This window comes from Pipra filicauda, unplaced genomic scaffold (assembly GCF_003945595.2).
Source record: "Pipra filicauda isolate LSUMZ 115617 unplaced genomic scaffold, ASM394559v2 scaffold495_size435866_pilon, whole genome shotgun sequence".
Classification (NCBI taxonomy): Eukaryota; Metazoa; Chordata; class Aves; order Passeriformes; family Pipridae; genus Pipra; species Pipra filicauda.
Window position 1 is genome coordinate 405,222 of NW_024104637.1, and position 26,686 is coordinate 431,907.

At 42.4% G+C, this 26,686-nt stretch overlaps 1 protein-coding gene across 34 annotated transcripts in view; it reads left to right on the forward strand.

The window, feature by feature from the left end:
- Positions 1 to 25,185, forward strand: part of ANK2 (ankyrin 2) — a 261,559-nt gene extending 236,374 nt beyond the window's left edge. For 14 of the 34 annotated variants that reach the window (XM_039386600.1, XM_039386605.1, XM_039386612.1 and 11 more), the window contains 16 exons: positions 430 to 528; positions 1,741 to 1,895; positions 2,682 to 2,893; positions 4,007 to 4,211; positions 4,858 to 4,954; positions 7,306 to 7,534; positions 8,578 to 8,703; positions 8,863 to 8,985; positions 9,508 to 9,537; positions 11,040 to 11,061; positions 13,484 to 19,186; positions 20,583 to 20,657; positions 21,717 to 21,848; positions 22,203 to 22,349; positions 23,171 to 23,450; positions 24,879 to 25,185. In XM_039386600.1, the coding sequence (XP_039242534.1) occupies positions 430 to 528; positions 1,741 to 1,895; positions 2,682 to 2,893; positions 4,007 to 4,211; positions 4,858 to 4,954; positions 7,306 to 7,534; positions 8,578 to 8,703; positions 8,863 to 8,985; positions 9,508 to 9,537; positions 11,040 to 11,061; positions 13,484 to 19,186; positions 20,583 to 20,657; positions 21,717 to 21,848; positions 22,203 to 22,349; positions 23,171 to 23,450; positions 24,879 to 25,170 (7,927 nt within the window). In that variant the 3' untranslated portion in view covers positions 25,171 to 25,185. The remainder of the gene's footprint in view (positions 1 to 429; positions 529 to 1,740; positions 1,896 to 2,681; positions 2,894 to 4,006; positions 4,212 to 4,857; positions 4,955 to 7,305; positions 7,535 to 8,577; positions 8,704 to 8,862; positions 8,986 to 9,507; positions 9,538 to 11,039; positions 11,062 to 13,483; positions 19,187 to 20,582; positions 20,658 to 21,716; positions 21,849 to 22,202; positions 22,350 to 23,170; positions 23,451 to 24,878) is intronic. The other 20 variants (XM_039386627.1, XM_039386624.1, XM_039386623.1 and 17 more) reach the window with 4 other exon arrangements.
- Positions 25,186 to 26,686: the final 1,501 nt, after the last annotated feature.

Here is a 26,686-nt window from a genome sequence, read left to right on the forward strand (position 1 = left end):
AAGTATGTCTCCCTTTTTTTTTTAATGGTTTCTCTATCTAATGAGAAAGTCTCCCTAAAAGACAAGGCTGTAGCAGAGTTGCTTCATTCTCAGGTCTTTGTGCCCTTCCTGCGAGTGTTTTTCCGGGTGTTGTGCTGGCAGTGAAATCAGAAAATCGCTGTGCAGTTTGCAGAGGTGCATTCTAAGGTCCAGATCCCGTTCCCATCAAGTTCATGGCCAAAGCCCCCATAAAGCAAGACAAGATCCTAAATTCACGAAACTGATTTTGCCGATTTTGGTCACCAAATTGTCACGGCTAGGACGGAACCTTATTTAGTGTACAGCCTAATTCCACTCTGTGCACCAGACAGTGGCACTGGCGTTCTGGCACAAAAAATACATAAAGTTTATTTATGTTCTTTCTTTCACTGCTGCTTTGGATGTACTCAGTAAACTTCATCTGCCTACGGCTCCTCCCCCACTTAATGAGGGAGAAAGCTTGGTCAGCCGAATCCTTCAGCTGGGGCCTCCTGGGACCAAATTCCTTGGGTAGGAGAGACTTGAAACAAATTGATGGATGCTGACCTCCCCATTCTTCTCCTCCTTCTGCAATATGATTTTTTTATTGTCATTATGCCCATGATATTGTCCCTTTCTATCATTTGAAATTTTGTACACTTAACCCTTAGTGGACCATTTTTCAACCTTTGTGATATGTGGTTTTGTTTTGGTGGTATGTTTGTATCTTTTTCTTCGAGTACTGTGGCCTTCATTTTTGTTTTGGCATGAAATCTTCCTAGTTATGTGCTTGATGTCTGTAGCAAAGCAACCTGGATTGGGACAAAAAAAAAAGGAATCTACTGTAAATTTCAAGCTGTTTTTTTGTATCAAGGACTGATCAATCGATAAGTTTTATGTTGGATACCACCAGTGTGATAGAACACATGGCATCTACTATGTACCTGGTAACCTGTGTGAGTCCTCTAATTAGAGAAGTGTTTATACAAATACATTTATATTTTCTCTCTTATTTCTAAGATTATGTATGTATATGTGTATCTAAATATAGATATATTATATGTACACATGTGTATATGTGTGTGTATATATATATATATATATGGGCGCTTATGCTGATACATGTATTGACATGTGCTTGTAAGGCAACAAGGCAAATTCTTATCTCCTATACTGCAGTAGCAACCCAGACAATCTCCTCAGACCTCCTCTGTCTCTCCCAAGGTGTAAATCAGGAATAAGTTCATTGGAATATATAGAATTATGAAGAAGTAAATTGGTGCAGGACACACCTGCCCCCTGATAGCAATGAAATTATTCTGATTTGCACTAGTATGAGTGAGATCAGAATTTGTCCCACTATTTCTATATGTTACAGTAGATTCTCTTTGAAATGAAGTTGCACAGGTTAACCCAGACAGTAGTGACAACTAAAACGAGCATGAGTTTTTGATGGATTTGCAAAACAATCACCAAATTTTCAGATAAGCACTATTATCTTACCAAATCTCATTCACACTGTGGAAAGAGGTGAATGCACTTTTTCATCTGTCCTTCAGCACTTACTGGGTCCCTGTAAACATTTAGTTTGTGTTAGTGGCCTACTAGTTTAGGATTGTGCCAAAGTATTCCAGCCAAATAGGTAGAATTCCAGGTCACTTTGTAGCAGACTGAGTAGAGTTGCTGTTAATCCTGTCTCTTCTCTCTCCCGTGTGCATTTAATGCGCTGTGTTGCCGTGCCAGGCCTGTGATTGTGGAGATCCCCCACTTTGCTGCTCTGCGTGGGAAGGAGAGGGAGCTGGTGATCCTGCGCAGCGAGAACGGGGACAGCTGGAAGGAGCATTTCTGTGAATACACCGAGGATGAGCTGAACGAAATCCTCAATGGGATGGATGAAGGTATCCGGGGGGGGGGGACTTGGCTTTTTATCCTGCTCCTGCACTGCTGCTCTAACTGGGGGGTAATAGCTTGGACCATTTACTTACTTCCCTTGCCTGGTCTGCTGAAGTCATGGGATGAGACATCTGCCATCACAAAATGGGGAAGAGGTGCTACATTTGTGTTTACTGCAGCTCCTTTTCATAGTGTAAAACAAAAAGTTTCCATAGCAAACATCTTTCCAAAACAAGGCAATTATCATACTAATCCTTTCCAAGCAGCCCCACGTGTGGGAGGAAATGTCAGTCACGGGTGCTCTTGGTTTCTGAGAGAACAGAATGGCCTTGGGCTGTCTTGGAGCTGCAAAATTTGTTATTTTTTTAGCAAAAAACCCCAAACAAACCCCGAAGTAAACAAGCCACCTCACAGAATTAAAGCCAAACTCATACTTCGATAGTTTTTTGTTTTGAAGTTTCGTTTTCTTTGTGCTGCTTCACGATGTTTTAAATATGTGAAGAAGAAAGGAGCTTAGACGAGTCCCTTGGTGTGTTTGGCTGCTTATTTTGGAGATGTCAGCATATTCTATTGGCTGTCTTAAGCTCCCTACAGTTGGTTGGTCAGTCTGTCTGTCTGTCCTTTTTCGGATTTCTCCGGTTTAGGTGAACACTGGGGTGTGTTTCCTTTTCGCCCTCGATTTCTAGACTAAAAAACTTTGTGTAAGTTGCATCAAACTGTGAAGAGCTTGACTGCATTTCGAAGGTTCTGTGAAACTCTTGTCTTCTGACCATCTCCTCCTCTGCCCTCAGTACTTGACACTCCAGAGGAGCTGGAGAAGAAGCGGATCTGCCGCATCATCACCCGGGATTTCCCTCAGTACTTCGCGGTGGTGTCCCGGATCAAGCAGGACAGCAACCTCATCGGGCCCGAGGGAGGGGTGCTGAGCAGCACTGTGGTGCCACAAGTGCAGGCAGTCTTCCCAGAAGGGGCTCTAACCAAACGAATCCGCGTTGGCCTCCAGGTACGGTGCAACAATCGCAAGGTTTTTAGCGTAAAATCACCTTCTTTGAAGTTCTGGCCCCCTCAGTTTAGGAAGGGTATTGAGGTGCTGGAGAGTGTCCAAAGAAGGGACTGGAGCACAAGTCCTGTGAGGAGAGGCTGAGGGAGCTGGCATTGTTCAGCCTGGAGAGGAGGAGGCTCAGGGGAGACCTCATCACTCTCTACAACTCCCAGACAGGAGGGGGGAGCCAGGTGGGGGTCAGTCTCTTCTCCCAGGAACCAGCAGTAGGACAAGAGGGCACAGTCTTGAGCTGTGCCAGAGGAGGTTCAGCTTGGACATAAGGAAGAACTTCTTTACAGAGTAATCAGACACTGAAATGGGCTGCCAAGGAAGTTGGTGGACTCACTGTCCCTGAAGGGGTTTAAGAAGAGTCTGGATGTGGCATCGGTGCCATGGTCTGGGTGACAAGGTGGTGTTGGGTGATAGGTTGGACTTGATAGTCTCACAGGTCTTTTCCAACCTGGTTGAATCTGTGATTCTGTGAATGGAGAGCAGCATGTCCAGCTTACCGTGTCGTATCTTGTCTACAATGCTTCTAGTAAACATAGTAATAATAAAAAAAAATCCATGCAAAAGTCAAAGCAAGTGGTAAAGCTTTGGGTTTTCCAGTTAATTCAGATTCCTGTCTGTTAACTGTCCATGTAATCTTGGGAAAAGTACCTAATTTTGCTGATGATTATGATATAGTAATAATAATATACTGATAATGATACACTAGGTCATAGAGCAGTTTCTTAAATACTTATTATGAAATGCAGCAGAAAAGTAAAAAGTGCTGCAATAATTAAGTCAAATGTACAGATTCTCAGCATGAAGGAATCAGCCTAACAATTCACTCCTGAGAGAAAGGGAAGTCTTTTCCCCTTTCTCCATCTTGTCCTGCTGCTTGCATCCCCAACTTACCTTGGCCAGGAGACTGTGCTTGTTGGGACTGGCTGAATAGCACACTTTGAAAACAGCTCAGAGCTTGTTGTAAGGGGAAAAAAAGGTATGATACGCAGACCCAGTTCTTTACAAACTCACTACATTGTTTTCAAGTAACCATTCTGTTATTTTTCCCGTTGCTCTGGCAAGGCTCAACCTATGCACACTGAACTTACAAAGAAGATTTTAGGCAACAAGGCCACCTTCAGCCCCATCGTCACGCTGGAGCCCCGGAGGAGGAAGTTCCACAAACCCATCACGATGACGATTCCCGTCCCCAAGGCCTCCAGCGATGGGATCATGAATGGCTACGGAGGCGACACGCCCACTCTGAGGTTACTATGCAGCATAACAGGTAGGATGCCAGTGCTGGAGCTTTCCATGTGCATCTTGAATCTGTCACTCCTCGTGGGCTGGAAAATGTTTTAAGCTGATTACACACACGGGAAGCTCGGAGAAAACCTGGCTGGGATGAGAAGCTGTGAAAATAAACTACTTTGCAAACAATTATTTTTAAGCAGAAATAACATTTGTTGTTTGGACTAACAAGAGATGTGTAATATAATCATAGACTCGAGGTTTGGGGGGGTGTTTTGCGTTTTCTTTATAGTTTGTGTCTTGAAAACCAACATACCTCTGCCTGGCAGAATAAGTGTGGTTCAGACTTAATGTTGCACTACACTTAAGTGAAAAATAATGGAGTTAAACACTTAGTGCTTGCTATAACTCCAAAGTAACCAGTGCCTCATTCAGTCTCACTTAAGAGGCAGAAATGAGCTGCATGCATTTAATTTAATAAATTAATTTAATCATGTTTAATTTAACCCTTCCAATCCTCCCAGCATTGGTGGAATAATATGGAAGAGAAGGCATGTCTGGGATTATTACTGATTTCATAGCAATTAAAAACTCAGAAGAATTTAAAATGTTTCTTAGAAGCAAAAGAGTTGCAGACTTGCTTGGTTTTAATTTATTATTTTTTAAAATCTCTCTCCCTTCAGGAGGAACCACCCCAGCCCAATGGGAAGACATCACCGGGACAACACCACTGACATTTGTTAATGAATGTGTTTCCTTCACAACAAATGTGTCTGCCAGGTACCTACACAACCAAACATGAGTTTTACAGTGATACTTTCAAGTGCATGTCTTTTTTTCCCAACAGATATTTCCTTTAAACTATTTTAGTTTATATAGTAGAGGGAACAGAGATACTTATTATTATACAAATTTCCATGGAAATAGAAATCCTTTTTTTGGGTACCTCATTGTACATCTTAGAAGAGATATTACTTCCAGAATATCCAAAAACTGAGAAGTCATGCAGAAAGACCTGTATGTGTACAAAACTGGGGTCTAGAAGCATCTCTTCCAACCATTTGTTCCTGGGACGAGGTTCAACTGCTTTCTTCCTGAAAACAGAATTTCATATTAAAATAATAATAATAATACTACATATATATGTATGTATTTTAGTTTGTACACTGGCCATGATTTATGTCACAGAAGTGCACAGAAATCTCCTCCCCTGTAACAGGAGATGCAATCCATGATCTGGAAAGTGTTCCATTTAGGGAGTGTGGTCTAGCAAACAAAAATCTTGGATAACTTGCCCATGAAATTCAGTGAATTCAGTGCCAACCCTGAGTGTCCAGGGCAGTTATTACTATTAGATTAGATTTGTTATATGGTGAAATAAGGTATTGAGTGTTAAGATGAGATCAGCTCTTGCAATCCAACCCCCAGTTTAACGTTAGGCAAAATAAAGTATTATTTTTTTATACTTTCTCAGTTCAGAAAGGGCTTTTTGTTCCCATTAAGCTGGATGCTTTGCTGATGTACATTCCTTTTTGGTTCAGGTCAACATTTTGCTGTAACAGCAGTGACCACAAGAGGGAGATCTTACAGCGTGTTTAACTCTCAGTCTGTGTAAAGGGCGAAATTAAAGCTGAATTAAAGGTTAATTTAAGAACCATATGTGTAAACTAGATGCAGAGTTTGAGAGGTCCAAGTCCCTGAAACTCTGAAGTCCCCAGCAAGGCTACATGTGGAATACAGCCAGAATGAGGGTGACAGTTTATGAATCTACAGCCCATATTTATAGTGGATCTTTCCTAATCCTGATGATGACATGAAAATTGATTACTGTTGTTAATGTTCTGTGATATAGGCAGGGTCCCATGTGGAGATTTTAAGGGGTTCTACCTTTTCTTTGTAAATGAAATGAATGTTCAGCTGACTCCTTTCACTCAAACGTGACTTTAAGTGCTGGTAAAGTTAGAAAATGGGATTTTTCATGGATTTGGAGTCAGGGAAATAATTACTTTCTTTGCCAAAGGACAAGCTAACCTTAATTTTTTTCACTTGTGCCCTGGTCTAAAAGTGCTGCTGTCCTTTTGCCTTGCCAAGAATGGGCTGATTTCTAACTGTTTGCTATTCACAGTAATTTTTTCTGTCTAGCTAAATCATTAATGATGGACAAGAATTTTTCCATTCACAAGACTAACATTGTCCAAAATGAGCTTGGGAAAGAGATACATTTGTCATGTGAATCACACTGCAGACTTGGAGGCCTGGCTGTTGTTTTCCATTTCCTGAGCTGCAGCTTTTTAAAAAATTGTCTCTGTTTGGGCTTTTTAGCCCCTGGTGTATGACAGCAAATCATTGAGGCATCTGGTGGTTTCTCAGAGGATGTAGCCTCTCCAGTTTGAGTCCAGCACAGCATAGTTCTCCCACACAGGAAAAGGAAAGTATCGGTGTGCAGATCCTTTCTGTGCCACACATGCTTTCTCTCCTTCAAATGTCATCAGCTTGTTTTTTTTTGACCGATGTGTTTGTTAAACGTTCTAAAGAGCAGCACAGCACAAAATTCCCTGTTATTCAGCTGCAGATGAGTAAGCCCAGGGCGGTCACGCTGAGAAGGTGTGCTTTGGGGTTGTAATGCCATGTAATCCACAGTAAGGAATAAGCCCCCTGTAGATTAGATCAGCTTTTGAGCTGTCTTTGACCTCTCCCGACTTCCGTCTCCATCCTACGGGTATGAAACTCGAGCGTGATTTCCACCCACACAGTGGATTTTATGTAGAAGAAATGTCATCAGCTCCGCAGAGGAACCAAAGGGATGGCTGGGAAAGCAGGCAGCACATGTTACTCCCTGGAAAATACTTGGTGATTAAATTCACATGAGAATCATTTCTGACATTGCACGCAGGACGAGATCATTTACATTGACCTAAAGACCTCCAGGTTTTGATATTGTGTATAAGGAATGTGCTGCTATCCTTTAAGTTAGATGGGGGACAAAAAACAAGCGTGACAATTCTTTTTTTGTGACTTGTTATCTACAATCGCTGGGCTTACCAACTAATGCTGCCAGGCTGGGGAAACATATAATTTTCTTTCTTAAATCTTTCTGTGCTGATGACCCAACTCTTCATTTTCCTTTACAGATTTTGGTTGATAGACTGTCGACAGACACAAGAATCTGTTACTTTTGCTTCCCAAGTGTACAGAGAGATTATCTGTGTCCCCTACATGGCCAAATTTGTGGTGTTTGCCAAATCCCACGATCCCATCGAAGCGCGGTTAAGGTGTTTCTGCATGACGGACGACAAGGTGGATAAAACTCTAGAACAACAGGAAAATTTTGCTGAAGTTGCCAGAAGCAGGGATGTAGAGGTACTGTACAGGACTCTTTTCCTCTATTTTATAGCGTCTGCTTTTAAAGTAATATTTTCTGCCTTCTATCTGCTACAAGTACTGCAAAAAAACTGCCAACAACTACTGTCGTGAGGCAGTATCAACTGTAGTGATAAGATGGATACTTGGACTTTAGTCAGATATAAGGGGAAAGTAGTGATGAAACACTATTCCCAATGGGAAGCTGCTGAACTCTTAGCTGAACTTGAGCCCACAGGGCTGAAGGGGGATAGTCAGAGCCAAAAAGCAAATGTAAATCCCAATTTCCAGTAACTCCTAAATCCATATCACTAACCAAAAAGGCAGTTTGACAGTAGTCATGTTTTGTCAGCACCTTTATGTACCAAGAAGTTGAAGTAGCAAGATTGATTAATATTCTGCTTTACAAAAATAAAATTAAATCTGCTGCTGAACAGGCAAAAGCTTTCCAGGAAATTGCCTGCTGAATGCAGTTTTTCTGGCTCTGTCAGCTTCCTCAGAAGGGATGACAGATTGGAAGTGCTTTAACTTACAGGCATGGCACATTCCTCTGCTTAGTTCAACCTCTTTTCCTTGAGAATCCCACATTGAAAAAATCTGTCCTCGCTGTTCCTGAAGCTCTGACAGGCATTTCTTGTGCAGAGCAGGTAGATAAAATAAGGATTATCAAACTTCCAAGGCTAAATTTCTGGGAAGTAAGGATGAGACATTAATTTGTCAGGCTGAAGGGAACATCTCCCAGACTGCTAATCTGATATTTAAACACGTGGGGGGGCCATAACAGCACAATCTGAAGATGTAACAGTACCATTATATAGGGATTTAAGATAGATATTTACCTGAGGCCTGACTTGGAAAAGCTCTAGGCCTTTACAAATCCACCTGAAATAAATAGAAATCTACTGAGAAACACTGCCTTTGACTTTTGATTCGATTGCTGAAGAAAATACTTCTCTGCCTGTGATTTCTTCTGTAAGAAGGAATCCTAACCACCTAATCACTGTGATTAATTGCTGCTTTGCTGCCTTTTCCCTTTCCAACAGGTATTAGAAGGAAAACCCATCTACGTTGACTGCTTTGGCAATTTGGTGCCTCTCACAAAGAGTGGGCAGCATCATATATTCAGCTTTTTTGCCTTCAAAGAGAATAGACTTCCTCTATTTGTTAAGGTAATGTTAATGACTCCTTTTTTGGATATTTGAAGTTATTGTTTCACCATATTTTTTGCAAACAAAGAAAAAAAAAATCAATTTAGCTAAATTCCCAACTATAACCCGATTTTGTCCCTGGACTGTTCAATTTAAAAAGATGTATTTTTGCTCTGGCAGGTGCGAGATACCACTCAAGAACCCTGTGGACGATTATCCTTCATGAAGGAGCCAAAATCTACAAGGGGCCTCGTTCACCAAGCCATATGTAATTTAAACATCACTTTACCCATTTACACAAAGGTACTGTGAAATTACACTGATCTCTGGTCATCAGCATTATAATACAAACAAGAAAGGAGGAGGAGGAGGGCAAAACACAGTTCAAGTTTCGTGGTCAGGGATTTTAAAGAGGAATGAAGTATAATCCTTATTATAGCATTTTTGTGTGCTTTTAAAACACCACATCTCAACATATTTTTAACTTTCAATGGGTAATGTTCTTAACTATTTAAAGTATTTATTCATGCTAATTTGTAGAGAAAAAGCATGTATATATTTACAGTTTTGGTACAAATAAGGATCACTAGAAGTCTAACACCCAGAAGCAACTTTTCTGTTTGTATTTTGCTCAGTTCTGTAGCCCTTTGTGTTTTGAACTGACAGTTCAGTTTTGCTGCTTTTTGACATAAGAAATCAGTTGCAGAAACGTTCTGCATTTTCGTCTTTTCTGTTAAATGTTGTCAGAAGTTACTTTTTCCTACTCTTTACATTTTGCCTGCTGTTTTCCCCTTCTCTTTTCACATGGCAATTTGGAACTGAAAGGAATCAGATTCAGATCAAGAACCAGAAGAGGTAATGTTGAGCATGTTCATGCCTACTCACACCACTCAAACACAACTAGCAGACACAACTTGGAATATTAAATCTGTAGTAAAACAGGCACATTCATCCTTAGCTCAGTGCTAGAAACACAAAAAGGAGGAGTGCAATTCAAGGCTCTTGTACAGGCTCACTTTTACAATGTACAGAGTTCAACTTGCCCCGTGTCAAAATTAGAAATCTTCTGCATTTTTAACATCCAGCACAAAGTCAGTGTTGACTCAGAAGTCACAAGTAAGTTTGCCTGGAGTATAAGGTTTAGAATTTTCATCTTCAGCATAAACTAATTGGTACCAACTCCCCTCTGTGCTCCCAGCCCTGTTCTGGCAGGTGTGGATGTTCCTTAAGGTCTGAATGGGTAACATTAGAAAAGCATCCCCACATTTTGATGATGTTCAGCTGTTGGAAAGAAGAGGGAGAATAGGCAGCCAGCTCCCCAAAGCGGATGGACATCTTTTCCATGGATGCAGAACAGAGTTCAGCAGTTCTGTGGCATGGATTGCAGTTTCCTATTATCATTATAGAGGTATTTACCACTCCTGTGGTAAATATGACTTCTATTTGTGTGTAAGAAACTAAAGCACAAAAAGACAAGCCCCGTTGGTGGCTAAAACCGCCTCCCATTTTAAATTATTTTTGGTTGACTTTATTATTTTTTATGTTAATAATATTTATTAGTATGCTGATATAATGCTGATCTGGAAGAACATAAAGTAAGGGAAATTAAAGGATCCCAGGTTACCATGTAGGGTGACCTGTGCGTCAGAGGAATTCAGACTATTATGGATCCATAACACACACTGCTGAGTGTAAAATTTAATTTTGTGAGCCTAAGCACTGCAAGGCATGTACAGACGTGCACGTGTGGCCAGCGATTTACTTCTGTTTGTTGTCAGTTTATTGAAAAGCAAAGATGTACTCAGATCATAACTGAGCCAGTATATTGCATTTATCTTTATCAAGAATATTTTCAAACAACTACAACGTTTTCAACACTCACAAAAAAACTTGGGGGCCTTAACACACACGATATCTTGTACTTGCAGTACTGCACAGCTGATTTCCATTCCCCACGGTCATCCTACCCCCACCACGAGTTTGTACAGCAAACTGAGTGTTTAATGCTACTTCTAAATTTGGGTACTTTTGCGTGGCCAAATTTACCCGACATGTGCTTGTGTGGACAAATGCTGGCAGAACAGAAATAAACTCAAATCACAAGGCAACCTCAAAAATTTGCCTCTTGAATTTTCATAGTCTGACAGTGCATTTTGTTTCATGTGTTTTTTTGGCAAGGTTTATATTTTCTTTCACTAAGGAAATTAAACCATGCTTTTGCTGTTACTGTAAATACATTCTTGGTTCCATATAAGTCCGTGAATCTGTGTGTCTCCATATATCTAGTGGATTTAACTTCACTTCCATGTATAATTTGATTTGAACTTCTAAATTTCCCCCTTTTTTTCCCCTTCCAGGTTGACATGACGTCAGAAAAAAGTAAGATTTTCTTTTTTTTGACTTGAAAGTGTTATAATGCTGTTCGTATGAAAGATGGTTTAAGAGTAAACATAAGCATGAAAGAGAGCTAAGTTTTTAACTGCTGTTGCTAATAACATCAGTACTTTAATAGAAAACAATTTATTATCGAAGCAGCTATCCAATTAAATACATTTTAACGTATAAATTAACAATTTAAAACCGTTCATCTAAGCATTTACTTTCCTTTGACATCCCTAGTGATCCTGCTATTGCTATTTTGCTTGTATGGATGCTCATCCCTCCATTTTTTTTGTTTTCTCCACTTGTCAACACCCATCCTTGCCTCATACTTGAGACAGACGACAGTATCACTTTTAATGAAAACTTAGTGAAGGCTCCCGTGTATTCCATGGATCTCATGGAATACAAGCGTGCCAAAAAGCGATACTGTCCAAAGTAACCAGGCTGTTTAAGCCTCCCCGCCCTCCCTGCCCTGTACTGTGGTGAAATATGGCTGGAAATATGACATTAAAGCTTGGCACAGCGCGTGTACCCCTTGTACCTCCGGAATCAGGCTGTTACTGTTAGAAACTGAGCGCGAGGGGGTCACTGAGGTCTCCTTGGGAGAAGATGCAAATCAAACAAATACCTACATGGACTAAAGAGAGTCTGCTTCCAATTGAGCCATTTCTTGGATCTGTTTAGGGAAAGAATGACATCTGTTTTGTTTCCAGTTAAAGTGCCACATCTTGCATTGTTCCACCGCTGCTTCCTCACCACCAACTCCCCAGGCTACAGAGAAGCCCTTTATTTCCCACAGGAGCTGCTTTGCTTCCGGCTAATTAACTTGCTTCTTTGGCCAGTGGGACAGTCATGCATTTGATATTTATGAAAATATATATTACAAGTCTGTGAAGCTACTGACCAGCATTTCGGTGTGTGCTGGACAGTTCACACCGAAACAGTGGCACAAAAAGGCCACATTTTCAGCACCATAATGCCCTTCATTGACCTGGTTGTACGTAATGTACACCACAGACTTGTAGCATTCGCTACACCCAGGAGAACAGTGTAGCAAAACAGCTGTTTTTTACAGATAAATACGGCTACTTATGTATTGCTTAGGTTCTCCTTATTTGCATTAGCGCTTTGGCTTTAAGTCTGGAGTGCCGAAATGTGCAGTTCCATGTGATGTGCTACCTTTAAAGGGAAATAATGTCCAGTTGTAATTCCTAAGCGTTGTGTTCTGTTCGTAACTTGCTTCAGTCCTCCACCGTTTCATTCTGTTCAATATCCGTTTCCTACGAGTCCTTGCTGAAAGAAGCATTCCCAGCAGGCAGCTGTGGCATAATGGGAATTTGCTGCAGCCAGCTTCCTGTATCTTGATTGCCAGATTAGACAAATATTTCACCACAGTATGTTTTACGGGATTCTCATGTACCTTTAATTTTTATATGATTAATTTTTAGAGCTCTTCTTTTTTAACCGAAGCTACAGCATCCCCAGCAGCCTTTGCAACACCTTTGCTTTGCATGGAAATAACTTGCCTTACATGAATTGTACGTATGTGTCTAGTGTGACTGTCTCTGATTTTGGGTTGCCATACATTACATTTTTTAAAACTCTGAAATCACTTCTAAGTTGATTCACAGTTTTTTCCTATTCTCTCTCCTTTTCTTCTCTGTCTTCTCTTTCCTCAGTCAGTTCATTAGTTGTCAATGAGGATGTTCCAAGGAAAGGACCATGCCTCTTAAAACAAAAGACTGTTTGTTTCATTGTGTAGGTGTGAAATCCCCTTAGATGAAATGCCGGTTTGCAGCTGATTCAGATCTCTACGTATTCGGTCATATTTTAGATTACTGCAGAATTACTTTTCACCTTTTATTTTGGTCATTAAGAAAAACAAAACCGTTAACCCGATGTTACTCTGACAGTTTGCTAACACTGGCTTTCTCTTAGAGGAAATCGACTTTCAATCAGTTCTAATGCTTTCCCCCTTTTTTCTTGTTTTTTCTTTTTATTTGAACATTGATCTGTAACATCTGAACAATCTTGAGATGCCTCTCTTTGTGTAACTTCACTGTGTTTCTTCTGGTTTTGGTTTGAAATTTCGTTGTTGTTGTTTTGGTTTCTTTTTAGTGGTGTCCTGATTTGGTTTGTTCCAGCTTTGATACTGTATGTGTGGTTGTGCTCTAGCGATAAAGTGAAGCAAGTTATTTCCTGCCATTTTCCTTTTCAGTTGTTTTTTTTTTTTTTCCCTCCCCCGTTAGCTTTGCTTTGCTCTTGTACCCTCAAATCTTGTGGATCCATCATTCCCGGCCCATTTTGTTGACTTTCCCACCACTGCAACCAAAGACTGTCATTTTCAGTCCTGATTACATTTTCCAATCTCTATTTTTGATTTCCACTTTACTTTCAATGTTTTTCATTCGCATCAAAGATGACGAGACAGAGTCTACAGAAACATCTATCCTGAAAAGCCATCTGGTTAATGAAGTCCCTGTACTAGCCAGTCCAGACCTGTTGTCTGAAGTTTCTGAGATGAAACAAGATTTGATCAAAATGACTGCCATCCTGACAACTGACCCTTCTGATAAATCAGGCTCCATTAAAGTGAAAGATCTTGGAAAACCTGCTGAGGAAGAGCCAGGAGAGCCTTTTGAAATAGTTGAAAGAGTGAAAGAGGACTTAGAAAAAGTAAATGAAATTCTGAGAGGGGGATCCTATACCAGAGAAGAACATGTTTTGCAGAAGTCCCTTTCCAAACAAGAGCCTGTAGAAGAAGAATGGATCATTGTCAGCGATGAGGAAATCGAAGAGGCCAGAAGAAATGCTCCCTCAGACGTCACGGAGCCAGCCGGTGTAGATGTCAGGGTAGACAAAGGGACAGCAAAAAAGGGGAAACCAGGCACGGCAGGAAAGGTAGAGGATTTAAAAACACACGTTTCTCTTCCTGAGGTACAGCCACGAACCTTGCAAGAGGGCTTAGTAGAAGAGAAGGTTGAAGCTGTAGGAATAAGCAGGGATTCTGAAAAAGGAGGAAAAGAATCTCCAAAAACTGGAAAGGAGCAACAGAAAGCGGCCTCAGAAGTTAAAAAACCTGTCAGGACAAAACTAAAAGAGAAGCCAAAACCAAAGGAAGGCAAGGCGCAGAGCAGCGGAGAAAAGCTGAGACTACCAAAGCTCACTGCAGATGAGTCGCAGGGCGGGGAACCTGGCCTAAAGGTGACAGCTGCTCCAGAGGCTAAAGCCGTGTCCCCTGTTATAGAGGACACTCCCATTGGCTCCATAAAAGATAAAGTGAAAGCTCTTCAGAAACGAGTGGAAGATGAACAAAAAGTCCGGTCCAAACTACCCGTCAGAGTTCAAGCAAAAGAAAGCCCTGCTGAGAAGGCACCTAAGAAACCAGCACAAGTCAAGAAACCGGTGGCACACAAAGCCCAACCGCCTGTCTCGCCTTCTTCTAAGACCGAGAGACTCGAAGAGACCATGTCAGTTCGTGAGCTGATGAAAGCCTTCCAGTCAGGGCAAGACCCATCCAAGAACATATCTGGCCTGTTTGAGCACAAGTCTGTCAAACAGAAGCAACAGGCCCCCGAGAAGGAAACAACCCGGAGGAAAACAACTCCTTCGCAGAGCGAAACGAGGCGAGTCACAAGCCTCAAGACAGACAAACAGAAGGACAAGCCGAGCCCGGTGTCAAAAGCAGAGAAAGAGCCGCAACCCAAAAAAGGCAAAACGCAAATTTCTACCACTGAAACCACCAAGAAAGCTGGTGGTAAAGACCAGGCGAAAGAGCAGAGCAACAGGAAGCCAGTGGAGCCTCTCCCTCCTGTAGCAGTTGATGCAAGTGCGAAAGAAATGGCATCTGGGAAGGGCAGACCTTCTGATGACCAAGGAGATCCTGACTTCCAGATCAGCCCTGACAGGAAAACCTCAACAGACTTTTCTGACGTCATTAAAGAAGAACTGGAGGATAATGACAAATACCAACAGTTCCGACACCTCTCGGTGACAGAGGAGGGAGAACTTAACTTGGAGCAAGTACTGACCAGTCCTTTTGGTGTTGCTTTCCCCACAGAGGATGGGAAAGATGGATTCCTTCCCGCTCTTTCTCTGCAAAGTGGTGCTTTTGATGGGAGCTCAGAGAGCCTTAAACACGAAGGTGTGGCTGACTCTCCAGGCAGTCTACTCGACGGAACCCCTCAGATCAGCTCTGAGGAAAGTTACAAGCATGAGGGTCTTGCAGAGACTCCAGAAACGAGCCCAGAAAGCCTTTCATTCTCACCAAAGAAAACCGATGGGCCAACTGAGGAAGCTAAAGGAGCGGCTAGAGCACACACAACAGCTGAAACGTGCTCTCCGAAGGAAGTCTCCTCAAAGGAAGATGAAAAAGGTATTACTGAGAGACAGCTAGATGCTGTTACTGAGACTAGTAAGTCTCATTCTGACCATTTATCAGAAGAGCGTGTACCTACAGCCTCTGAAGAAGAGGCTGATAAACTTAAAGAAAGTAGCTCAGCTTCCATTATGAAAGATATTAGCAGGGATAAAGAATCCAGAACCACTGCACATTTCACTAAGTCTTCTGAAATACATGCTTTAGAGAAAGAAAAAGATATAACCTGTGAACGCCGCGTTGCAGTTAGAAGTCCCCAGAAATTGGAACTTTCACTTGCTAGCCATGATAGTGAAGGCTTTAGCCCAGTTGCAGATGACTCTTTGACTATAAGTCATAAAGACTCCCTGGAAGCAAGCCCAGTGCTAGAAGATAACTCATCACACAAAACACCCGACTCTTTGGAACCCAGTCCTATGAAAGAGTCTCCCTGCCGTGATTCCCTTGAAAGCAGCCCCGTAGAACCAACAGTGAAGGCTTGTATTTTGGGGCAGGGTCCTCTGCAGCCTGTTCTTAGCAAAGGAGAAGGCTGCCCAGAGCTGGCATCGGTGCGTTCCAGGATACTCCGTGACCCCGAGGGAAGTGCCGATGATGACAGTCTAGAGCAAACATCCCTCATGGAGAGTTCGGGGAAAAGTCCCGTTTCACCCGAGACTCCCAGTTCAGAAGAAATTAGCTACGAAATCACACCTAAAACGGCAGACTTGCAGTCACTGTCAAACATACCAAAGTCGGCCACGATCCCTGAAGTCAACGAAGAGCCAGAGGATGACTCGGAAAGCGAACCGAAGAAGAGATTCACCCCTGAAGAGGAGATGTTTAAAATGGTGACCAAAATCAAAATGTTTGATGAATTGGAACAAGAAGCGAAGCAGAAGAGAGGTTACAAAAAGAATCGTAAGCAAGATGAGTCTTGTGTAGTTGCCAGCTCAGAAGCTCCATGTGAAACCGAAACAGCAGAGCCAACGGCTGTAGTAGAAAAAGATGTACCTACAATAGTTACACCTGCAGCTGAATCTAGGAAAAGCTCTTCCTCTTCGGAAAGCGAGCCAGAATTAACCCGCCTCAAAAAAGAAGCCGACTCAGGCCTCTTAATGGAGCCTGTGATCCGAGTGCAGCCACCCTCACCTTTACCGTCCAGTATGGACTCCAGCTCCAGCCCCGACGAAGCAGGTTTCCAACCCATTGATTCCCAGCAATGCTCTGTCGGGATAGGTGCAGTTAAAACAGAAGGCAAAGGTGACAAAGAGGAACCGCTTATCCTTGGGCGCAGCTGTGAGGTTTCCACGGGAGAATCAGGCACTTGTCATTCTGATGGTTGTGCTGAATCTAAATGTTGTGGCAGTACAGGTGACTGTGAGACAGTCACACGACCTGGGGGTGCTCTCTGTCACTCCGTTGGTGACAGTCCTCAGAAAGAAGTTCACGCTGAGTCTTCGTTAACACTCAAGCAATACGAGGCTACTGAAAAGGATGTCAAACCCGTGGCAGCGTTACACAGAGATCTCATTTCTACAGGAGCAGTGTCAGAGAGGGCAGGGGGCCTTTCTTGTGGGCACGGTACCACCCAGTACTCTGTACCACGAGATGGCAAACTGGCTGAAGATGATACCACTGACCATTCTGCTTTGGGAAGGGATTTGGGAAAAGCAGATACAGGTTTCAAAACATCTCAAAGAGATAGTCCTGCTGAGGAACCGTTACCAGAGTATTCATCCCTTACCACTGAAACAGTGGAACTTGACAGTTGTGTAGCAGATGCCACTGACAGTAGTGCTCCATATATAGTGAGCCCTTATGAAAACGTGTCTTCTGGACATTTCTTTATTGACTCTGAAAGTGAGGTAGGATCTGGTAGAAGTCTGCACTCTAGGGAAACCTATTCTGTTGCAGCAGGGAAAGATCAGACGGGTGAAGCTTTACTTAGCAGAGACACAGGCAGTGAGTATTGCTCTTCAGAGGAAGTGTATATGGAAATAGAGCCCAAACCAGAGGATGGATTTCAGACCATGTCACAAGGGTCTTTGTCCTCAGATGCCACGCAATTAGCTGAATCTGCCCTTGAGGATATAAGAGATGAAACGGAGACATTGATGGGTCACGTTGTCATCACTAGAACCGATGTGGATTCTGACATGTGGAGCGAAATACGTGAAGACGATGAAGCTTTTGAAGCTCGGGTGAAAGAAGAGGAACAAAAGATATTCGGGTTGATGGTAGACAGGCGATCGCAAGGCACAACCCCTGACACGACACCGGCCAGGACACCCACTGAAGAAGGGACGCCACTCAGTGAACAAAACCCTTTTCTTTTTCAGGAAGGCAAGTTGTTTGAGATGACTAGAAGCGGAGCCATTGACATGACCAAAAGGAACTACCCAGATGAAAGCTTTCACTTCTTCCAGGGTGGGCAGGAGCCTCAGGAAGAAGTTTCATTATCTGAAGAAGTGAAAGCAGCAGCAGAGGAGGAATCTTCGAAGCTGGAGGGCTCGTTGAACCCATTTGCACCTTCAGAATCAGAGGAGTCAGATACACCAGAAAAAGACACAGTGAAATATTCACCCCCGTCACCCGAGTCTAGTGATAAATCAGAAGAAATCACAGGTGAAGGTGTCAGCACAGGCACCTCAAAAGCAGATCTTAAATCCAGAATTCCAATTAAAATGGGTATTTCAGCTTCTTCAAAATCACCAAAGAAAGAAATTGCTGCCTCTGAAGCTGAGCCCCTCTCCAGAACGGAGACCGACACGGTTGATAGCAGTCAGGTGCCTTGCCCCATCTCTCCTGAGCAGTGTGCGGTAGAAGATGAATTAGATTTTTCCAAAGTCACCAGATCAGTTAGTTCCGAACAGGGCGAGGAGTCCCCGGACTCTTCCCCAGAGGAACAGAGATCTGTGATTGAAATCCCCACTGCTCTAATGGAGAGCGTGCCTTCTTGTGAAAGCAAATCCAAAATCCCCATCCGAACAGCTGCCGCCGCATCGCAATCCTCGCAACAGTCGGAAAACGAGAGCCTTTCCCCGGACGACTTCCTAGACAGTTCGCAGTGTGAAGGAAAAGACGAGCAAGCAAAACCAAAGTCTAAAATTCCCGTCAAATCCGCTTCCCAAAAAGCCGAACCGCAGTACACCTACGCGGACACGTCTACCCGCAAGCTGGAGTCCCCCAAAGCTCTCGACGTGACGAGCGCTGTACCTACGAAACAAGATAACCGGAGTAAATCGGAATCTGACGCGAGTAGTCCCGTGGACCCAAAGGCTAAGCGTTCAGTCAAAGCTAGGAGTTGTGCTGAGGTGGAAGCAGAGACCAGAGAGAGGGAGAGTGAGATGAAGTTTGAGCTAGACTCAGATGAGGCAGCAACAGCAAGATCGAAGGTATTTTCATCGCGGTTGCCAGTTAAAAACAGAAGCACTACAGGCTCCCGCAGTGCTTTTAGTCCCACAAAAGAAAGTAAGGACCATTTTTTTGATCTTTACAAAAACTCCATAGAGTTCTTTGAAGAAATTAGTGATGAAGCTTCTAAATTAGTGGAAAGACTCACGCAGTCAGAGAGAGAACAAGAATTAGTTTCAGATGATGAAAGCAGTAGCGCCCTAGAAGTTTCAGTTATTGAAAATGTGCCATCCAGTGAGACTCAGCAGTCAGTTCCTGAAGACATCTTTGACACCAGACCCATTTGGGATGAGTCTGTAGAGACTCAGATTGAACGTATCCCTGACGAAAATGTCCATGACCATGCTGAAGGTATTTGCCAACGACTGGGATTCCCTGTGCGACGCATGTCATGAATTAAACTTTTTTGTTTTCTGTTTCCTTTGGGGTGTGTGTGTGCGTGTGTGTGTGCGTGTTTGTGTATGGGTGTAACATGTGTGGCATTTTCTTTTCAGCTTTTGGTGGTTAGTTGTGCGTTTTTTTCCCCCCTGTGAGCCGTGGGTTTTTTTTGTGTTGTGTCTGTGTTCTTGTCTGTGAACCGATCTCAAGATTGCAAACCCATAAGTGCTTGTGGGAAGTGTTGCCTTAAGAAACAAAAACACTTCTAAAAATATGTATTGTTTTGCCATTAAAGCTATTGCTTAGGTCATGCACGTTTTGGCTTTTGACTTTCCCTGGCTCTGTTACTAACTAATAACTTTTACTAATAATAAAATATTTGGGCATTGATTGCAAGCGAGACGGGCAAATTAATATTCTTTCGAGTTGTTACACAAAGAGATCTGCAGAAGTTTTAAAGAGTTCAGCTTTTCATGTTCCTTTTTTTGACGATCTGTGTGTCAAGAAAGCTCTGAGTCACCGGTAATTTTAGTACAAGTTTTCTGGGGTTCGGTTTTCCTCTCGCCTACTTGTGTACTCCTGCTGAGCCGCCACAGTGGAAATCCAGGAGCTGAAATGACACGTGCATGTATCGTGAACCCTAAGCAATGTCCTGGTTCTGAGGTATCACAGTCTGTGTGTGCGCTCAGGGAAAATCAAAACTCAAACTCTGCCATCCTCAAATTAGCTGTGGGGATGGGAGGAGCCGTCAGTCTGACCCTTAGCTGAATAAACAAAGACTGACGAATGACCACCTGATTTTTCCTTGCCTTCGTTGTGAGTACTTTGTCTCACTCCCTAGTCTGAAGAGTCAAAGACACTTAAATTAACAGTGTCTCAAATACAGACCATATTCCAAAGTGCTATATGGACTGTTTGAACAGAACTTTCCCTGCTACAGAAAGGACGTAATCAGAAGCACCGGTCCCAATGAATTCTTCAACCCTGGCATTTACTAAGGAGGCATGGAAAATTATGGCTCTCAACCTAGATAAAGTCTTCAATTTAATGTCAGAATGAAGTTTTAGAATAAAGTGCTTGGCCCAGATAGTCACAGTAGGCGCTTCAGTCCTGGCTTAAACTTTCACTGGAAAGCCTGATTTTCAAATGGAAAATATAGATAGTCCTGTGCTTCTTAAAAAAAAAAAGTCAAGCTTTTTGGTTTTATTTTTTAACCTGGGGATTTACAATCCTCGCTCTAGTTATGCAGCCTGTTCGCATTTAGACACAGCAGTTAGAAAAAACAGCACCTTCCCTTCTTGGACTGTATCACCCGTTGAAACTGGTTTTAACTTGTAAAAGGCAACTTGTAGCTCTCTTTGACCTTTAGATCAGCAGGATGATCAGGAAAGGACAGAGGAAAGACTGGCCCACATCGCTGATCATCTTGGATTCAGCTGGACAGGTAAAATGCACGTCCTCTGCTCTGGAGAAAAAGGACGGTCCGCACTCTTTTCTTGTTTCTTTTCCTGATTATCTAAAAAATGTTTTATAGAAATATTTCATCAGCTTACTGTCTTTGGGTTACTGAAGATTCCTAAAGTGGGTAACGAGGAACTTATTCTTTAGCAATCACTTTAGGACTGTGGGTTTAATAGACCTGAGGCAGCGAACGGGACTGGGGACAAGTGAAAGGAACACGGAATTACCTGCAGATATCGCTGAAAACCAGCTCCAAGGCTCTTACAAAGAGAAGGAGCTGTGCAGAAATCTCTGTGCTGTGTCAAACTGTGCGGTCTGGCAAAAAAAAAATGATGCAAAAAATTGTGTCAGGTCTGCACTTTTTTTATATCTCTTTTATATCTCTCTCTAGAGCAGTATCAGGTTCCTGAAAATAAGCTATGCTCTAGGAGTTAAGGAATAGCTGTATACCAGGGAAAACATTTTAGTTCCTTGATAGTGAAGATTGTGTTCTATACTGTTTTCAGAAGTGCCTTCAGAGTACACGCAAAACATCACTGATACTTTTTTGCTTATGTTGCTCACCTCTTCCTTTCCTGTCCTGTGCTTCAATCCATAGAGTAACTGGGAGCATGGGTCACTCATCCCAACATGGATTTACCCTGAAATCAGTATGACTGGGACCTGTGCAATGTAACAAATTAGGAATACACTAAAAATTTAATAGACAGCTCTGAAAACAAAACTAGACAAAAGTGGATGCTTGTCAAGATAGACATTAATGTTCTGTGGCGTTATAGGGAGGGCAGGTTAATAGACCTCCATAAATAGTCCTTTTTTTTCTATTATGGTAAAGACTGCTTCTATTAAAGATTACTTTGTCAAATGTTACTGTGGAGGGTGAAATAGTGGTTGGTTTTTGTTCATCAGAAAGACACCAGTTTCCCATTTTTTTCAGATTTTGGGGTTCAGCTGTAACTTATAGACATTTACTTTTCTGTAAATGAAATGAGTCCAGGGGAGTACTAGATGACCCCTTTACAGAGATGGATTTCTTTTTCAGAGCTAGCAAGAGAACTGGATTTCACAGAAGAGCAAATTCACCAGATCCGAATCGAAAATCCCAATTCACTTCAAGACCAGAGCCACGCACTCCTCAAGTACTGGCTTGAAAGGGATGGGAAACACGCAACAGGTTCGTTTCCATTTGGCATCTGACTGTCTCCTCTTTGCTACTTGATTGTGTTGTAATCACAAAGAAGAAATTTGGGCAATATTTTGCCTATGGAAAGAATGAATTATACTTACAGAGTGTTATTTCTAGTATTATCTGTATAACGTGGCAAAATTGTTAAAGGAAAAATCAATTTTTATAACAACCATTCGGTTCTTTTTGGATTTTACATAGCAATGCTTCCAAATGTATCTGTAATTTATATATGATATTGTATCGGTCAGTGTCCCACGTATGCCTTTCACGTGGAAAACAGAAAGGAGAGACCATGTTTAATTCTTAACTGAGCTCCACGGTGTTGTTCTGATGCCACAGATACAAATCTTACCCAATGTCTCACGAAAATCAACCGGATGGATATCGTTCACCTCATGGAGACCAGCGGCATCGACTCCACGCAGGTCCACGGCACCCGCACCTACACGGAGATGGAACAGTCCATAGGACTGGACCACAGCGAAGGTAAGTGGCTGCTCAGCCAGTTGGCAGAAGCTTCTGTTTGGAAATGTTTGAGCACTAGAATCCCATTTTGAAAGCACGGGTAGTATGGATGAATGAATGCAAGCCTGGCATCACATGGGTCACTGTCTGACCAGGGATAAGATCTGTGCTTTAACTGGTTCTTAGCAAGCAAATAATGTGCTCAGAGACCTTTGCCTGGTTTATTGGGGTTCTTTTGCTCATACAAGTACTTTCATGACAGTTCAGAAGGTTGTATTAGGATTTGATGGAGACTTGTAAAAGGAAAATGTTTCTGTGCTTTGACAAAACCTTTGGATTCAAGCATCCAGGGTATTGTTATTCTGCTAGGACATGATTCCATTTCTCAAGTTTAAAAGTTCGGTGCATTAGATCATTGATTGTAAACTGAAGAAGCACTTCCAAATTATGTGAGTGCAGTAGTGAGTCTTCTATGTGCTTCATTCAGTATTGCTTTGAGATTAGGGGTTGGGGGTGAGTGGGTGTGTTTGTTATGCTTTGAAGCACATAAATGAGCTAGTTCTTGTATCAAATTCTTTTGTGAATCTTGTTGAGGATTTCAAGATTAATTAATTTAGCTAAATTTCTGGATCAACTTTATTTTGTCTGTTACTGTCCAAATTTGGCAATAGTAGTGGTATTCCATTGTTACTTCAGCTACTTAGAGAGGTTATGTCCCATCCCACTCAAGATGTTTGAGAGTTGCAGGTAATGTGTTCCTTGCAGGGATTTTAAATGCACATGGAGCACAAGAGGGAGTTCCTGCCTTCTCGTAATGCCATTTCTCCTCTGTGTTGTTGAAGGGTTTTCTGCACTGCAAGAAGAAGTGTACAGCTCAAGACACAAGCAGGAACACCACAGAATATCTAAAGACAGTGAGCCAACCGAACACCCTCCTCTTGTCTCCGAGGAAGAAGTGTCTGCCAGTTATTCTCCTTTTCAGGACAGTACTCCCAGGAGCGAGGCAGAGGTATCCATGGCTGAGCTCCTGAGGCAAGCACATAAGGAACAAGTAGAAACCGAATTCTCAGGGAAACCCCAAGACGTGCCAGGAAAACCATCTGCTTCACAGCATGAATATTCGTAAGTGTCAAGAGAGCAGGGTGAAACCGAGGTAGAACAGATTCCCTCTTCTTTGTGTAATAAGAGGATTTGTACAGTTTTCTTTGAAACACAGGAATGCTGTTTAATTCTCCTCCAGTTGTGCCCAGGCTTGATTTTTCAATCCATGTGAAGGAAGCCTTAAGGCTCAGGAGAGAAAGTCAGTTTGTCGCTGTGAACACAAAGCAATAACCAAGTGTAGTGCATATGGAAGAAAAGAGGGTTAATGTAGAGGTGGGGTTGGGTATTTTCCAAACTGTGTATAAGTTTTTGTGTGTTAGATGGGAAGTGATGTTAAACTTAGTGGAATCAACCCTGAATTCTTCTGTGGGACTCTCAGTGGGGTTGGTGTCATTTGAAAAGGAACTTGAAACGGATCACGTTTGTTTATCCACACCATCCCTAATCCTGTGACCATGCTGAGACCTCTCCACTGGGTTGATCAAGTTGATCAATGATTAGCTTTGATGTGGAGATGCAGCTCCAAACAGTCAAAGGGCAGTTGAGTCCAGCAGATGGTCTCTTGTGCTCGGGATGTGCTTTACAGCCAGGACAGAGAGAGTGGGAGACAGAAAAGAGCATCTAAGGTAGAAGACTTTTGTTACACCAATAGGTAAAAATACCAATGCTTCCTAAGGGTTTGCCTGAAGAAATGAATGTTTTTGAGGAATAGAGAAGACACATGAGACAATATTGCCAATACTACACAAGAGGAGTGATGGCAGGAGAATATCACTACACTGCAGGTCCAAAAATTGGAGGAAAATAGGGCTAGTTTTAAATAGCTTGTAAAGAAGATGTTTTAAGAGGAATTATACAACAATATTGCACGTACATATGCTTGAATTAGATGTGCTTCCTTCATATATATATGTTGCATAGTAATGTATGTAATAATAGGTTTCAATAGCTTGCAACAGCAGTGAAATCATAGCAGTGTCCAACCGTGAAAATAGAAATACAATCAACACCAGATTCTCTACAAAGTTTCTGTTTGGTAAGGCTCTGGAATTCTACATAGAAGTTGGTCTCTCCTCCCCTGCAGCTTTGTAGATTGCAATTAATGTAGTAGTTGCTCCTCATCCATCTATAGCGATCCAATCTCTTTCCCTAAAATAATAGTAGGTAATATATAGAGTTGTGAGGGCACAGGTGACAGTGAAGCTCGCTGAAATATTTTACAAGTGCCAAGTTTTGCAGAAGTGGGTGCAAGGTTTGGATATTCATTTGGAGATTGGCTTGGGAAGGTGAGAGGGATGCCCAGCCAGATTTCTGTGTAGTTCTTGTCAAGGAGTACCAGTTGTTCTAGGCGACAGGTGACGCAGCAATATTTATTCACTGCATAGTGTTCCATTTATGGCACTTGGGAAGCACTGCATGGTGGTAACTTCTTGGATCTGTGATTGACAGGGTCACAGCTCCGGGAACAGAGCAGTCTACGGCACCGGTAACTGGGAAAGCAGGAAGCACAGCCAAGGGAGAGACAGAAAAAACATCCCCACAGCCCCCGTCCTCTGCACAGAGAGGTGACTCTCCCATCATCCAGGAGCCCGAGGATGCCCAGCTCCACCAGGATGACCCCTCTCCAAGGAGAACTAGTCTTGTGATAGTGGAGTCAACTGATGAGCAGATGGAGAAGTCTGGCAGGGGCTATGAAGAGGAATCTTTAGAAAAGGTAAAGAACAATTTTACTTCAAAATAACGGACACAAAAGGTTTTTATGTCTCACTTGTTCCTTAGGATGAGAATATTTTTAACTAATCCCCATCTGCCATGGAGTCTTTTCTCCCTCCCTCTGTGGCTAGAAGGGTTAGCTATAGGCATTTCTGTAGAGCTTTGCAAAGCTGAAACAATCCCAAAATCCTAAAGTCTAGGCTGTAGTTCTGGTTCTGCTGTACCCTTATTTGACCTTTGGTCTATTACAGTTAGTGTTACTAACAGGTGGAGAAACAAACCATGTACAAGCAAAAGCTGAAACAGATGTAGTGGAAAAGAAAGTAGTAACATTAAAAGCTTATGAAGAAAGGCAAAGCTAGCCCAGAGCAGCATGAAAAAATGGCATGAAAGATCTGTGAAGTTGGTGAGATGGAAAAGAGGTAGCAGGTTGTGCATTTACTAAGGATGTACTGTGTTTATGTAGCATGCAGGCAATAAAGAGAGATGGGGATGGGAGAGAACATCAAAAACAGTATGAGGCAGGTCTTTGGCTGTGTGAGACAAAGGGACTTTATTGCGATGTTCCGAGAGGGAAAGACATCAAGAGGGAAGGAAAGAAAGCAAACCATATGGCTTTTAGTGGGGAATTAAAATTTCTTGGCAGATAAAGGTTTAGGAATAAACAGCTTGCTTTGCCTGTTTTAAGCGAAAGCTAAGGAGAAGGCATCCTTGGAAACTGGGTTTATTAGTTAAGTTAGAGCAGAGAAGGCACAGTTCTACTGATGCAGAAACTGTTTCCTATCTTGACAACTCACCTTGACATTTATTAGAAACAGGCTCTTCTACCTGTGCTGTTTATGTGGCCAAATGTGCCACCTCTAGAATGGAGGGCCTCTGGGATCTCAGAAAAAAGTGGAATTTAGAGTGTGTCAGGTGATTCAAAGAGTACCTACAACAGGGCTCAGTACAGGGGCTGCTGTAGGAAAGGCTGCCCTCAAAATAATGGGCTGCTTTTTCCCTCCGATTCTTTTATTAAAGTAAAATAACAACTGACACCACTAAAAAAAAAACACCCCCCCTTAATTTGTTTTCCCCTTTATGTTTTCATAGTGTTGTTATTTCCCAAGTCATTCTTTTTAGCCTCTTTGCCTTCTACCCTCTTCATTTAGACTTCTAATTCTCCCATATGCAGGAGAGAGAACTCCAGCACTTGGTCCGGATACGCTGCCCTCTAATTAAAACTGTTCAGTCCTGCTGTGTGTGCTGCACTCTCTACCTCCCAACAAGGAGGATTAGTAGGCTTTCATATATTTTTCTGTGTAATTAACACAGAAACCATGTGCAATATGCAGGAATTCCAGGGCTGGTGTAACGAGGCAGAAGCTGTAAGTACTGCTGGTACCACACTGTATTAGGGAGAGGTTCGAACGTACTGAAGCTTGAAAACCATGACAGCGTTGCAAGCTCAGCAAAACTGATATTTATTACCAAGAAGTGGCCAGCAAAACGAACAAACCCAAAAGGGAGGAAGGAGGAGAGAAATAAGCCCCCAGCAGGACCTC